The 13502-nt window shown below is 42.8% G+C and overlaps 1 protein-coding gene across 2 annotated transcripts in view; it reads right to left on the bottom strand.

Annotated features, from left to right (window-relative positions):
* The window catches only part of TRPC4AP (transient receptor potential cation channel subfamily C member 4 associated protein), a 70925-nt gene that overhangs the window by 4777 nt on the left and 52646 nt on the right, over positions 1-13502 (bottom strand). For both annotated transcript variants that reach the window (XM_084645859.1, XM_084645860.1), the window contains exons 10-18: positions 11471-11602; positions 10960-11018; positions 6881-6982; positions 4764-4847; positions 4360-4450; positions 3710-3850; positions 3048-3156; positions 2512-2624; positions 2058-2264 (exon numbers count right to left, since the gene is read on the bottom strand). In XM_084645859.1, coding sequence (XP_084501985.1) covers positions 2058-2264; positions 2512-2624; positions 3048-3156; positions 3710-3850; positions 4360-4450; positions 4764-4847; positions 6881-6982; positions 10960-11018; positions 11471-11602 — 1038 coding nt within the window. The remainder of the gene's footprint in view (positions 1-2057; positions 2265-2511; positions 2625-3047; positions 3157-3709; positions 3851-4359; positions 4451-4763; positions 4848-6880; positions 6983-10959; positions 11019-11470; positions 11603-13502) is intronic.

The following is a 13502-nucleotide window of genomic DNA, read 5'->3' as shown; positions in this document are numbered from 1 at the left end:
GACCAGGCATGCCAGCAGGTCAGTTTCAAGAGACAGGATGGACTGACAGCCATGTGCCACGCTGAAGCAGAACACAACAATGGCAGAGCGCAATTTGCTATGGCAGTTTCAGAGACGTGCTAGCATCTCTAACAAGAGAATGAGGCACACAATGAGAAGCCGTCATTGGGTATTAACTGCACAAAGAGATAAGACAATGCAGTGCCTGTGCATTGCAAAGAGCTCCCTTGTGCACCCAGTAATCTACAGGCTCGAAGATTGGTTTTCGCTTGTCACTCAAGTCCAACAAGGAATGCCAAGCAGAAGAAAAGATCAGAAACTTCTCAAAGAAATCACAAGTCTGCACCTTGCATGCAGCATAAACTCCACTCCTGCCCATCGCCGCATCCTTCCACTGACTCTCCCGCTTTCATTTTGTGGAGGTCAAGTGCCTCACCATCCCAGGCCCTTCTAGCTATGCCCCCTCCCAGCCCAGGCACATGGCCTTAGTGGTCTCACGTAAGGAACACAGGCTATTACACAAGCTTGCTAGCCTGCTCCTAGGATAACAGCTGTTTGGGAGGGGACTTGGGAATGGAGTTAATGTACAGAAACCAACCCTGATGGATTTTGTAGGGAAACCAACACAGCAGCATGTTGCAGGCTGCTGACCCAGATTCTTTCTGGCTCCTTGCACCCATCCCTGGCACTTCAGTGGCTAGATGCAACAGCCAACTCACTACTATAAAAATAATTAAGAAATAAGTGTCCTTTACCTATGCAAACATTCATTAACATGGATTATATGTAAATATTATACCATCAATACTGGAAGTGAATTAGTATTATATATATTATACAAACCATGGGAAAAGAACATAAAGACTGCTAGATCAAGCACTCAGGTTTGGAAGGGTTCCCTGGGTAACCCTAATTCAGCCCCCTCATGCATGTGTGTTAGGACACAGATGAGGTGGGGGAGGGGATCTCTTATTGGACCAGGTTCATAGTGCTTAGGAAGAATATAAATGACATAGATGGCATGGAGGTTGAGAAGTGAGCTGTCGTACAAAGGGGCGGGGAAGCTAACATGAGACAAATGGAAAAACTGAGGACAAGGAAAATTAAGGCTTAATTTAATATTAGACTAAATATCAGGAAGACTTTGGACACCTAAAGTGGTTGAACCTACCCGGCATTTGATCCAATTAAGACAGGATTTTCTGTAAGTAAAGCTATTGAGATGGGGCTATTCCCTTCATACTGTCCAAGCTACCAATGACTACTGCCACCAAGGTGCACAGGACAATTCAGCTGTTTCTCCAGCCAGGGTACGTTACCTGGTACAGATACAAAGGGGCAAGGAAGAGTTCCATTTACACTGTTAACTGATCAGGACTTATAAGCCACCGAAGATGAGCATCATTTCCTTTTAGTGTTAGAATTACACGGGTTAATATTCTAACACTGAGATATTGACAAGTTAGAGGGATTTAAGAGAACAGCACCATCAACAGATTAACGAGCAGGAAGGGCTGTGTTAGAGTGAAAGCTTAAGACCTGTATTTGAATCGCTTGGGTATCTGTGGGGGAAGCATGACCATATGGGACAGACAGGTGCATTAGCATAAGTTAGGGAAAAGCTGGGCTGAATAGCATGAAAAGCTTCCGGATATTGAAATCTATGAAAATGGCATAATAGCTCCTCATACACACTCCTTGGGGAGGGGTAAGTGGTAGAAGCCCATTGCTTGGGACACTTATGGCACAGCTCTGGAACAGTACACTTTCTAGGGAACAATTCTGCACTGCCTCCTCAGGAACCTGGCCAGAGTGCCTCAGAGGTCTTTGCCACCTCTGATCTGATGAGAGGATTGAACAGATCCAAGCCCTACAGTTGCCTCACGCTCTTCTGATCATGTGCACCCTGGCACTGGATTGCTAAGACACTATAAAAGCACTTTAGGAAGTTCCATTTCCTTATTTCCCTCAAAACTTCTCATTTCTCCATTTGTGCAGGCTGGGCCACTAAGACTACCATGGTTCTCCCCTAGGGCAGTAGGAGATCGAACACATACATTTTCTAAGCAGGTGCTGTCCTTGTCCTTGTTGAGGTAATGCTGTTGCCAGAATCGCAGGAGACTATGAAAGTTGTTCAGGATGAACCCTGGATATTTTTCCGTGTATTCCATCTCTTGCAGTGTGTGCAGGTAGAAGGGTAGCTTGTCTTTCCTTCGGGCCAGCATTAAGATAACTAAGCTTGTGTTCAAACAACTGACATTTTCCTAAAATAAAGGAGACATGGTAAATCAAGTTACAGAAAAATGCAGAGATCAAGTATTCCATGAAATGAACACACAGAATTCATTTAGGGTCCAAACCTATCCAAGAGAAATGCTTCTAATGCCTACTGCACAGTAAAAAAAAAAAAAAAAAAAAAAAAAGCATGTCTCGAAAAGAAGTCAGACCCCCAAACCCATTAATACACGTAATGAAGATTACGGTGATCATATTTTAATGTCAGCTCTTTACCTGTGTGAGTGTCTGTACATGAATAATATTAATGAGGCGGAAAAGGAAGGACATTCTCATGGACATCTGAGACATGTATGATAACAGGCGGCACTCGGACAAGACTTCTGCAACTATAGGGAAGAAAACCAGATTATTAGGTTTGCAGAGTTTAGATACAAAAGAATGAAACCGTCATTCTTAAAAACTGGATGTAAGGGGAAGACAGTCATTCTTGAACCTAATGCAAGACTAGCCGTTGTATTCAGAGCTGCAGACAGGTTGTGCTTCTCTCCGAACAGAGACAAGGGAGACTTCTGGTTGAAAAAGATGGCTGTCCTGAGGACGGATTGTCTTCAGCCACAATGTTCTTTTACTGCCGGGTGGTCTGCAACTGAAGGCCATTCCAGCTGACAACATGGGCAGCACAGGAAAAAGAACTGGTGCTCACACCCAGTAAGCACATGGGCCAAGTCATGCATCTGAGAGACACACTCCTGCTAAGGATTTTAAAGCCTGATCACAATCTCTCAAAGAAATGCCAAGTCTTCCTTTACCTTTAATATCAGACTGGTTCTCAAATCGGTCCAGGGACAATGTAATGCAGCGAACCAACATGTTTGAGTCAACCAGTGAACTGTTGATCTGATTCAAAAAGATCTGAAACTAAAGACAGACATTTTAGTGCTATGTTTGCAAAAGCTATATACTTTATACTGATAGGCACTTGTGGAGCAGAGTTTCATACACTTTGAGAGCATTGTATGTGATTAACAAGCTGGATATTACCCATGGCGTGAACAGTAATTAGGATTAGCTGCCCACTGCAGGTAGGTCTGCAGACAAGGCCCTGAGACGAGTACAATTATGTGACCACACAAATGGCCTTTGGAAAAGTTACTGCATAAAAGTGTGCTCAAGAATTTGAGCTTTTGTTTTAAAGGACTAAATCTCTAGCCACATTGCTAGATGTGATGCCAGGTCACATCCTGAACAGGTGGTGTGCATCCAAGTCTGTAGACTACCTAAAACAGTAGCTCAGAAGTACAGATGCCCTGTTCATTTCAGAGGTAACTATGAGCCCTCAACCCCCAAATTATAAATTGCTTCTGCTCCTGCCCAGAAAAAGGAAAGGGGCAAATTAACCCATATACATCACAGCACAACACCTGGTATTTGGCACAGAGCAGGATGGCTGTTTTTTTTTGAAGAGATTTACCTTCTCATCTGTGTTGATATATTTGTTGAACCTCTTGAAAGCATCAATGTTGAATTTCATCAGTTCTCCCAGCAGATCGAAGTAACTCTGAAGAACATCCCGTGATTTGCACTCACTGTCAACAATGCAGTAGAGAATTTGCTGGCAAGAAAGGAAAGTGTGTGACCACCACATTTTAGCTTAAGTCACCAGAAAATTCAGATTCAAATGCTTGTGATCCAATTACTGCTTCAAAAAGTTTATCCAGATTTCATTCTTTTTAGAGTAGGTAAATCAGGTGACTTTTTCCATAGCACCCACAAGTGGAGTATTGAAGATAGATATAAATCACTTAGCATCTGGATACTGTAAGTAACTGTACCAGTTCCCAGAGTTAGATTGAACCAAACCTAGCAACTATAATCATGTACATTTCAGGTTCCTATAAATCACAGATTTACTGATCACCCCCTTAAAAGTTCATCTTGATGTTGAAACCAGAGCTACACCTCTCAAAAGGTCTTGCATTAGGTATAAGATCTGCCTATTGCTGCAGTGAATTCTAGCACTTGTTTTTTAAGCTTCCTGGATTTTCTTAAAAATTAAGCCCACCAGTTCATGCTAAGTTTGTTACAGTGTATTTGTGCCAGAGCAGTTATCTAGGTTATTACCTCCAAGAGTCCTCTCTTTAGCAGGAACATCTGGTCTGCATAAGAAGTGGCACCTCGTAGAAAACTCTCAACTGCCCTTGCTTGCCAAAACCTGAGACAAATATAAATTCAACTACTAATTCAACAAGGCTATAACTCATTGGGAAAAGTTACTTTACTACATACACCTCAGACTAAACTGAGTTTCCCTGTCCATTTAGTATCAACGTGAAAGTGAAGAGATGTAAAGAGATTCCATAGAATAGTAACTCTATTCCACTCACACTACCAGAGAAACCAAATCAGAATATTTTAAGTCTTCTCATGATGGATAATAAAATACTTCAGCTGCCATGAACTCTGAAGACTAGCAAGTCTTCCCACCCCACCAAAAAACAACATATACCAGTGTAAATGGAACTCACCTGAAAGAGGACTCAGCTGGTTCCTTCTTCATGACCTGTAGTAGCCTGGTTAACAAACCTCTTTTGCCATCGCAGACTAGACTTCTAAAGCATGTGGGGAAAAAAATTACAAATGTGCGTGGAAGGATGGCAAAAGCAGGTCACTACAGAGCGTACTTCTGGAGATCAAGCTAGATACTACTCACAAAGCTGAATATGAAGAGTCCAGTATTACACAGCAACATCAAGCATGAGCATTTCACATTGCCCACAAGAACTGATGACCACGTAGCTCTGATGCTGCAGTCTGCAAGAGCCGCAGCATAACTGGCTTTCAAGGAAGTTTCAAACAGCATTTTTGTTGAAACGTTACCAAATAGGAAAGAAACAGGAGCACTGTGACCAGAGGGAGCAGCAGGCCTGACAGCTCTGAGAATGGAGGGGGCTGGGTCTCACTGCACATTTGTGGAAGGGAGAGTTTGGTTCAGCAAGCACAACATTTTGGTATCGAAATTCAGACCAAGGCAGTGGCCCAAATGAGTTAACAGTCTCCACAGGGAAAACCCATCAAACTGAAGCACACAAACATGAACAGCACCTTGACAGAAATGGCAGATGTATTTATGCAGGAGACCTATGCAGACATACTGCCAGAAAAATCACGTTATTCGGAAAGGGCGTGGCACCTGAAAACAAAGGCAGGAAATGGAATGGTTCTGTCCATGTGCTTAGACCATAAGCCAACCTCCAGGCGTAAGGCAAGATAGTTTAGGGTGGGGATTCACTTTTCTACTGTTCACAAAGATAGGCTGCTCAGTTGGTCCATGCTGGTCACTGCTTGTGTACTGGCCAGCTGAGGTGCTGGATGCAGCCTGGAGTCTGCAGAACAGAGCTTTTCACAAAGGAGGGCACTGATTGCGGGATAGCTGGCTCCCCTTACTAGTGCCATCAGAAAATAGGGAAGGTTGCTCTGCAGATTACGCAGGATGGAAGAGGTTACCTGTGGCCTCACCCCTCCTCCTTCTAGCACACGTACAACACAGGGCAGTGTTTTCCTCTGAATGGCTGAAGCAGGGCCAGAATGGCAGCAGTGCTCAGGAAGAGAGGATTTGGTCAACACCGGTGGTGGTTTCTCACCAACAAGGGCAGATTAACGAGGAAGCTGGCAACATTTAAGAACTGGGAAATCCCATTGTGTGCCAGAGATTCCTTTTCAAAGCCAATGGCACCTTCCCACTCACACCAGCTTCCTGGTCTGAAACATTAGCTGTAGGGTTTAGTGACTCAAATATGTTTGTTGGCTTTCTCTTCCGAGCCCTGCAGAGGGAGTGAGCTGGATTCTTTTGTGGAGTACATGAAGAGAACTGTTTACCAAGCACTTGTCTTCAGAAGTCATACTGATGTAACTAGATCAGTATCACAGAACACCTTTGCGGGGCCACTCAAATGGGTTTACATGTGTTGTGTCAATTTAGCTTAATTTGGTTATTAGCCCTCTTAAATCGAACCCCTTTTGCAGGTATTCTCATCTGTTTCACTAAACTGATTTAGAAACCAGTTTAGTTAAATTGGTGTAATGTGTGTGCGTAGGCCAGGCCTAAATCGCAACTGCAAAATATTACTGGTGGCTATTCATGAGCTAGAAAGATTCCATCTTGATTTACAACACGCAGTTTGTGAGGCTGGCAGTTAGAAAAGCATATAACAGAGATCATGGACACAAAACGTCAAACTCCATAATGCCATTGTCACAGCCTCTTTTTAGAGTATAAAGTGCATTTTAAGATGTCAGCTAGTCCTTACCATGAAAATAGGGGTAGCTATTTCTTCCTTTGAAAGATCTGGCTCTCCACCTGGCAGTGCAATGGCCTTATAGAGCAACACTATTTGATACTGATGTGGCAATTTCACCTAGCTTCTTTCACATGTGATATATGGAAAATGCATCTCTTTGCATGTCCACAATTTCCTAGTGGTTTTGCTAATGTAACTTATTGTTGAAGTTAAAGGAACGAGGCTTCATGAAGGATTTAAAACAGAGCAAATAATAAAAAAATCTAGTGTAAGCACTTACCAAACTTTCAGAGTTTAAGAAAGCTTGAAATAGCAGGCTACAAAACCTATAGCTTCCTCCCTACCTGTCTGTGTTGACGACTGCATCTACTTCAGGGATGTTGGCTTTGAGGGAGATTGCACTCAGTTCATTAAGTTCTTGGCTGTTTAGCAGAAGATACTTGTTCCTGAACAAAAATCATTGAGAGAGAAAAGGGAAAATGAGGCCGGGCACATCCATTTGTCTCCTTAATTCATGACGTAGGTAAAATGTTGCTAGTTATAGACACTGCAGCTGCAACCAGCAACTCCAAGCTGAACAAGACAGTGTGGCTAAGTTATTTGTGAAACTGGAAAGACGGGAACAGACCTTTATTTGTGCAGCCCACTACTGGGCTGTCGTCCTGCCTAAGAGTGCATGCTATCACATTGCCAGTCCTCCTGAAATTCAGTCCCTGTCGCTAATAGTTAAAAAAGCAGTGCCAGGCTTCTTACACTTATCTTTTTTATTATACCATAACCATCCAAAAGCAAATTAGAGAAAAAAAGATACAATACAAGGATAGCCTTTCAGCTCTTACAAAAGAGGTATTTCATCTCCTATAATAGCTTCCAACAGATTAAATAGCAAGGATATTAACTTTCAAAAATATAAATGGTAGCTTAACAGATTTCAGAAAATTCAGACAGCACAGCCTTCCAAGAATCCCTCAAAAAGTCTCTATGCTGCCTATCACTACCTGCCCAATAATATGAAGATTAACTAGTAACATTAATTTGTATAAAGCACTCAACTTTTCCAGTACTTGATTACAATCTACTTGACTATGCTCCCACCCTACTCCTAGAAAGCACCAAAACACATCAGGAAACAAACTAGAAAAACAGGGACGGGTATAAAAATGTAAAGAACTCACACAATAAAATATTTAGCCAAGTAACTACGTAAAAGAGAAAGTGTTTTTCCAATGTCATTCAAATAAACCTGAATTGCCCATTCCCCATTTTCGAGAACGCAAAAATCATTTATATACTCTATTCTACAATATTCACTGTGAAAGAATTTTTTTTTTAAAGAAATGCATTACAAGAACTATTCTTTCAAATGCAACACACTCACTTTTGCTGTAAATCATAATTTTAGTCTGTTTTAGTTGCAAGTGGCCAACAATGATTTTTTAACTATAAACATAATCCTGATAATGAAGGCCAGGAGGCTATCTAGCTATTTTCTAGGTCACACCAATTCCAGCCACCAGTTAGTCAAGGTGACTTCCAAGACTACAAAAGGCTTCCTTTCACTGGCTATAGTAATGATTGAGATCTCTCTCCAAGTATTGTTTAGCATCTGCCAGCAATTCTCCCCTACTTTAAGATGCTGGACCAAGACAAAATATAAATTGTTCCTCAGATGCCTTATTACTTTTAACACCTAACCCTGCTGATTAGCATCAGCTGGAGTTGCCACATGGTATCTCTGTTTCCTTCCAGGTCAACAGGTTTCTGCAACGGAATTCTAACATCTCTCACTATTAAAAAAAGGAATTCTCTGAATCCTTAGCCAGTAACTCAGGGATTTAGCTGAGTCTTCTCTCCCTGTACCAGCTGAGTTCAAGCACTCTTCAGTCTCTTGCTTTCATCAGGTTTTCAGGTAACAAGTTTATCAGTCATTTTACATGCCTTAACAGAGATTTTACTTTACTATTAATTTTAATAATCCACTTTCTTAAGCATGTCTGTTTTAGATTCCACACTTTCCATTCAGTTTCAGTGGATTCCAATGTTCATGATCTAAAGATGTTCAACTTTTAGATGTTTAACTTTATAATTTTTGTTTCAACCATGCTTGAGGTTTTTATAGTGATCGCTTTAATACAGACAGCATCTGAGGAGACTTACTGTACCATCTGGGAGTTGTTGCTGGGCTAATAGTGGCTGCAGAGGGAAAGTTTTTGATGGGCTGAGATACAGATCTAGATCCCAGCTTTCATGGTGTGAGATCTCTCAAGGTAAATGTGACACTTTTACAGCATAAGAATTGGTGTAAGAGCATTATTTACTGTCTAGTCGAGAAACTTCTGAGAGTGCAAGAGAACAGCATCTGGGTTCCCTCCATCTACCCCATTTTGACCTTTCGAGATGAGATGCATGTTTTCTCATTCTGAGCAACGTGTGCATGCTCTTAGGATAGTTTTGGTATTTTCTATCCTTGCAATTTTTCCCCTGAAACATTACAAACCAGTCAGAATCCAGTGCTATAGGTGTAATTTAGATTTCTCCTTGAAATGGGAATTACCTGCACTGTCTGTGTCTAGAAGTGAACATTTTATTTATCCTTGTCAGAAAGCACTTCCGCATTAGTTCTTATTAGAGCTCTACACCAGGCAGCACTTCCTTTCCCAGTCCCTATTTTCAGGAAATTACAAATTACAGATTGACATTTTTCATGCAGTGGGATGTTTGCTGAAAAGGTGTAAGAATGTAATTAACAAATCATCAGATAAAGGCAAGCGTAACAGAACACTTCTTAATTTGCTCCACTCCATGCATCCGACAAAGTGGGTATTCACCCACAAAAGCTTATGCTCCAATAATCTGTTAGTCTATAACAGGGGTCGGCAACCTGTCAGAAGTGGTGGGCCAAGTCTTCATTTATTCACTTTAAGGTTTCGCGTGCCAGTCATACATTTTAACGTTTTTTAGAAGGTCTCTGTCTATAAATCTATAGATTATATAACTGAACTATTGTCATATGTAAACAAGGTTTTCAAAATGTTTAAGAAGCTTCATTTAAAATTAAATTAAAATGCTGATCTTATGCTGCCGGCCCGCTTAGCCCATTGCTGGCCTGGGGTTCCGTTCACCGAGGCTGGCAGTGGGCTGAGCGGGGCCTGAGGCCAGGACCCCAGTTGGCAAGGGACTGGCAGCCAGAACCCCAGACTGGCAGTGGGCTAAGTGGCTCAGCCCGCTGCCGCTCGGCCCCGAGTCCTGGCCCTGTCCACATACAGTAGGTACCTACCTTCTCCCTGGTTCTAGCCACTCTCTTCCTCTCTCTGCACTGCGATGAGGGTGGGAGTGCACTGAGCACAGGGCTGGGGGTTGGAGTGCAGGGTCTGGCCAGGAGCTAGAATGAGGGAGGGGGCTCAGGGTTGGGGCAGGAGGTTTGGGTGTGGAGCGCTTACCTGGGCAGCTCCCATTTGGTGCGAGGGGCGCGCGTGTGTTATGTGCGCGCGTGTTCAGGAACTTCCGTTTGGTGATCAGGGTGGGAGTGGGGATGTGGCGGGTGCAAGAGTCAGGGCATGGCGTATAGGGGTCTGGGGGTGTGTGGGCTGGGGTCATGGGGGTGCTCCCCCATACATCTACACTGCAATTAAAAACCCGCGGCTGTCCATGCCAGCTGATTTGGGTTCACGGGCTGGTGTAATCGCAGTGTTGATATTCAGGTTCTGGCTGCAGCCCGGGTTCTAGTACCCTTTGAGGGGGAGGGTCCCAGAGCTCACGCTCCAACCCGAGCCTGAATGTCCACACAGCAATTAAATAGCCCCTTAGCCCAAGGCCCGCAAGCCTGAGTCAGCTGGCACGGGCCAATCACGTTGTCTAATTGCAGTGTAGACATACTCTTAGAAAGACACTCAACTTTTGACATTCAATAAGCAAGTACTAGTATATTGAGAACACCTTCATCTACCTTTTGAAAGGAAAAACTGCATACACAGCACCTGAGATAGAACTGTTCATTATGTACCCTCCTGAAAACACTATCAATTTAAGCTACAGGAAGATTAAATACAATTCCCCAAGCCTGAGTTTTATCAGGACTAAATCCTCACTTGTGAAGAGTTCCATGGGATCCTTAATGATCACAAGTTGCCTAGCAAAATCAAGGTCTATCTAAAAAGACCTGCAGCAAAACCCTTGTGCCACACTACTGCACTGGCTTACTACTCACTCTGAGGGAGGAGAGCCACCTACTACTCATGAAACCTACTTTCACACTATTTCTCATTTACCAAAAAGCCTTTTTATATCAGCAGTGGAACACTTAAATACAATAGCTCGGGGCAAAGCATTTAAACACATTTGGGGTGCTCAATAATTTAGTTAAAAGGGAACAAGAGACACTATTAAATACAATTTACCGTAAGCTTGTTTTTTCCATACTTACTCATGATGATCACTAAAACTTTGAAGAAGCCTCAAAAACTGTATCTTTAAAGTAATGTCCTACCAAAAAAAAAAAAAAAAAAGTGAAAAAACCCTTTAAATATGTATTATACATATTACAGTATCATCACTAATGATAAGCAGAGAAGAAATAGGTATCTCAGACTAGGCTGGAGTTGGACATCTTTCAAGACTGAAAAGGTATTCACAACATCCTGAATGTGACAAGCAATTGGAGGGAGGGAAGGAAGGAACTTCATCATGAGTTCCCCAAAACAGAAGAGAATGAAAAGGGTGACGGGATGTGTGCAGTGTAACATAAAGCTAAGTTTATTTAAAATAAAATAAATAAAAGCTAAGTTTACCTCCAGATTTCCAGGTATAAAGCAATGCCTCGTATCTGGTATCAAGGCTCTCAAATCAATGGACTACAGCAATTCCAAGGGCGGGGGAAATGTTCTATAACTGTAGCATTTAAATTACCATGCCAAATGTGAAACTAGGGTACTCACTGGACTACAGTCACAATTTTGATTATGCCCACGCAGAACAAGGGCTGATGCCGAATGCTTCCTCCAGATCAGTTTGTCAAACAGGTTATTAAGGCCAGGAATCAATTTGAATTCTGCTATCATTTTGTGAACCTGGACAAGAAAAGAAAAGTGTTAAATGTGTCTGGTACCTTCACAAAGGGGAAAAGGCAGTTTAGAACACAGATGGGCATGACTACATCATCTCTTGTTAGCAGAGACACTGAAATGCGTTACTGAACAATGTGGGTTTTACTCCACATACAAGAAGTGGTGAATCCCAAGGGAAAGACTTCAGTCTCCTTCAAGAATTAATTCTGTCCACGTCCACTGAACAGAAACATTTGATCCAGTTTCTTTAGAGACAGCCTAAACTGATGCTTGAATTTATAGAGGTTCCTCTGAAGAATGAGCTAGGGGCAACAGCATACTCTGGAAGAGGAAAGTTAGCACACTGAAGGTAAAGGGACACCCAACTATTTATGTATGCTGAAATTCTTCCTATAACATTTTAGTGCAGTTCCCTGGTCTCTTTTCTGCTGATCCTAGGTCAGGCCACTGATTCTAGGGTGGCTCCTTGCAGGCAGGAATGAAAATAATGCCTGTGGCATTTTCCCAGGGTCCTAGCATGGGATACTAGGTGCTGTGGAGAATGTTGTCCTGCAGCACTAGCAGGGAACTGACCTGCAATGCACAAGCAGCACAAACGTTAGTCACCAAACCAGCATGTTTTTCCTGATGCTTCCCCTACTCCACCCCCTGTTCTTTTTTGTTTTTGTTTTTTTAAAAAGAAAGAAAATGCAGATCATCTCTTAAACATGCCTCTGCCTGAAAAGTCCCAGATGTGGGACAAAACCAGAATGAGGGAGTCAGTCAGTCATGCAGGAAACTTATGCTGTGGGATTTTTTCCTTCTGTGGAAAGGACTTCAATTAACACCTCAGATTCAGAATTCTCCATTTCTGATGTAAGTGATTTGGAGGGGGAGAGAGAAGGCCAAGTGTGTGTGAAATGTAGGGAGCTTTGGGACTAAAATGAGCAATGCCCCTGCAGATGAGGTGCAAGTCAGAGTTCTACTCACAAGCTTGACTAGGACAGTCTTATGAGTATTTGGCTCTGGTGAGGCCACATCTGGAGTATTGCATCCAGTTTTGGTCCCCTCACTACAGAAGGGATGTGAACAAACTGGAGAGAGTCCAGCAGAGGGCAACAAAAATGATTAGGGGGCTGGGGCACATGGCTTACGAGGAGAGGCTGAGGGAACTAAGCTTATTTAGTCTGCAGAAGAGAAGAGTGAGGGGGGATTTGATAGCAGCCTTCAACTACCTGAAGGGGGGTTCCAAAGAGGATGGAGCTAGGCTGTTCTCAGTTACGGCAGATGACAGAACAAGGAGCAATGGTCTCAAGTTACAGTGGGGGAGGTCTAGGTTGGATATTAGGAAACACTATTTCACTAGGAGGGGGGTGAAGCACTGGAATGGGTTACCTAGGGAGGTGGTGGAATCTCCATCCTTAGAGGTTTTTAAGGCCTGGCTTGCCAAAGCCCTGGCTGGGATGATTTAGTTGGTGTTAGCCCATCTTTCCTCAAATAGTTCAGCCATTTAGATGAACCCAGGCAGCAGGTTTCTTAATTTTAATTGGATCAATCATTTCCATAGCTGGCATTTTGTTTAGCAGTCATAGTACTGAAATCCACGGACGGCCTGCAGTCACATTTTAACATGATCTCTCAGTAAATCAGGACATTTCCCTAACAGGGAATGCGGGATCCTGTTTCTGCATCAGTTTTCTGGAACCACACATGAAGTCTAACTCAGCAGTCCCAGAAAGTGGAATCCTCCCAACATTATATTTGCACTCTGTCCAACATTTCAGTCAGCCTTTTACCTACCCCCACCTCCGCCTTCACATTCTCCCACACGCCAAGAGACTCCTGCACAGAGCAAGGGACTCTCCCAATCATTTCCAGAGACAGTTGCCAATAGCTGTCTGCAGAAACTACTTTGGATGCACTA

This window comes from Lepidochelys olivacea (genome assembly GCF_965140295.1).
Source record: "Lepidochelys olivacea isolate rLepOli2 genome assembly, chromosome: 13".
NCBI lineage: Eukaryota > Metazoa > Chordata > Testudines > Cheloniidae > Lepidochelys > Lepidochelys olivacea.
The sequence above is the reverse complement of the archived record's forward strand: the minus strand, read 5'-3'. Positions and strand labels throughout refer to the sequence as shown.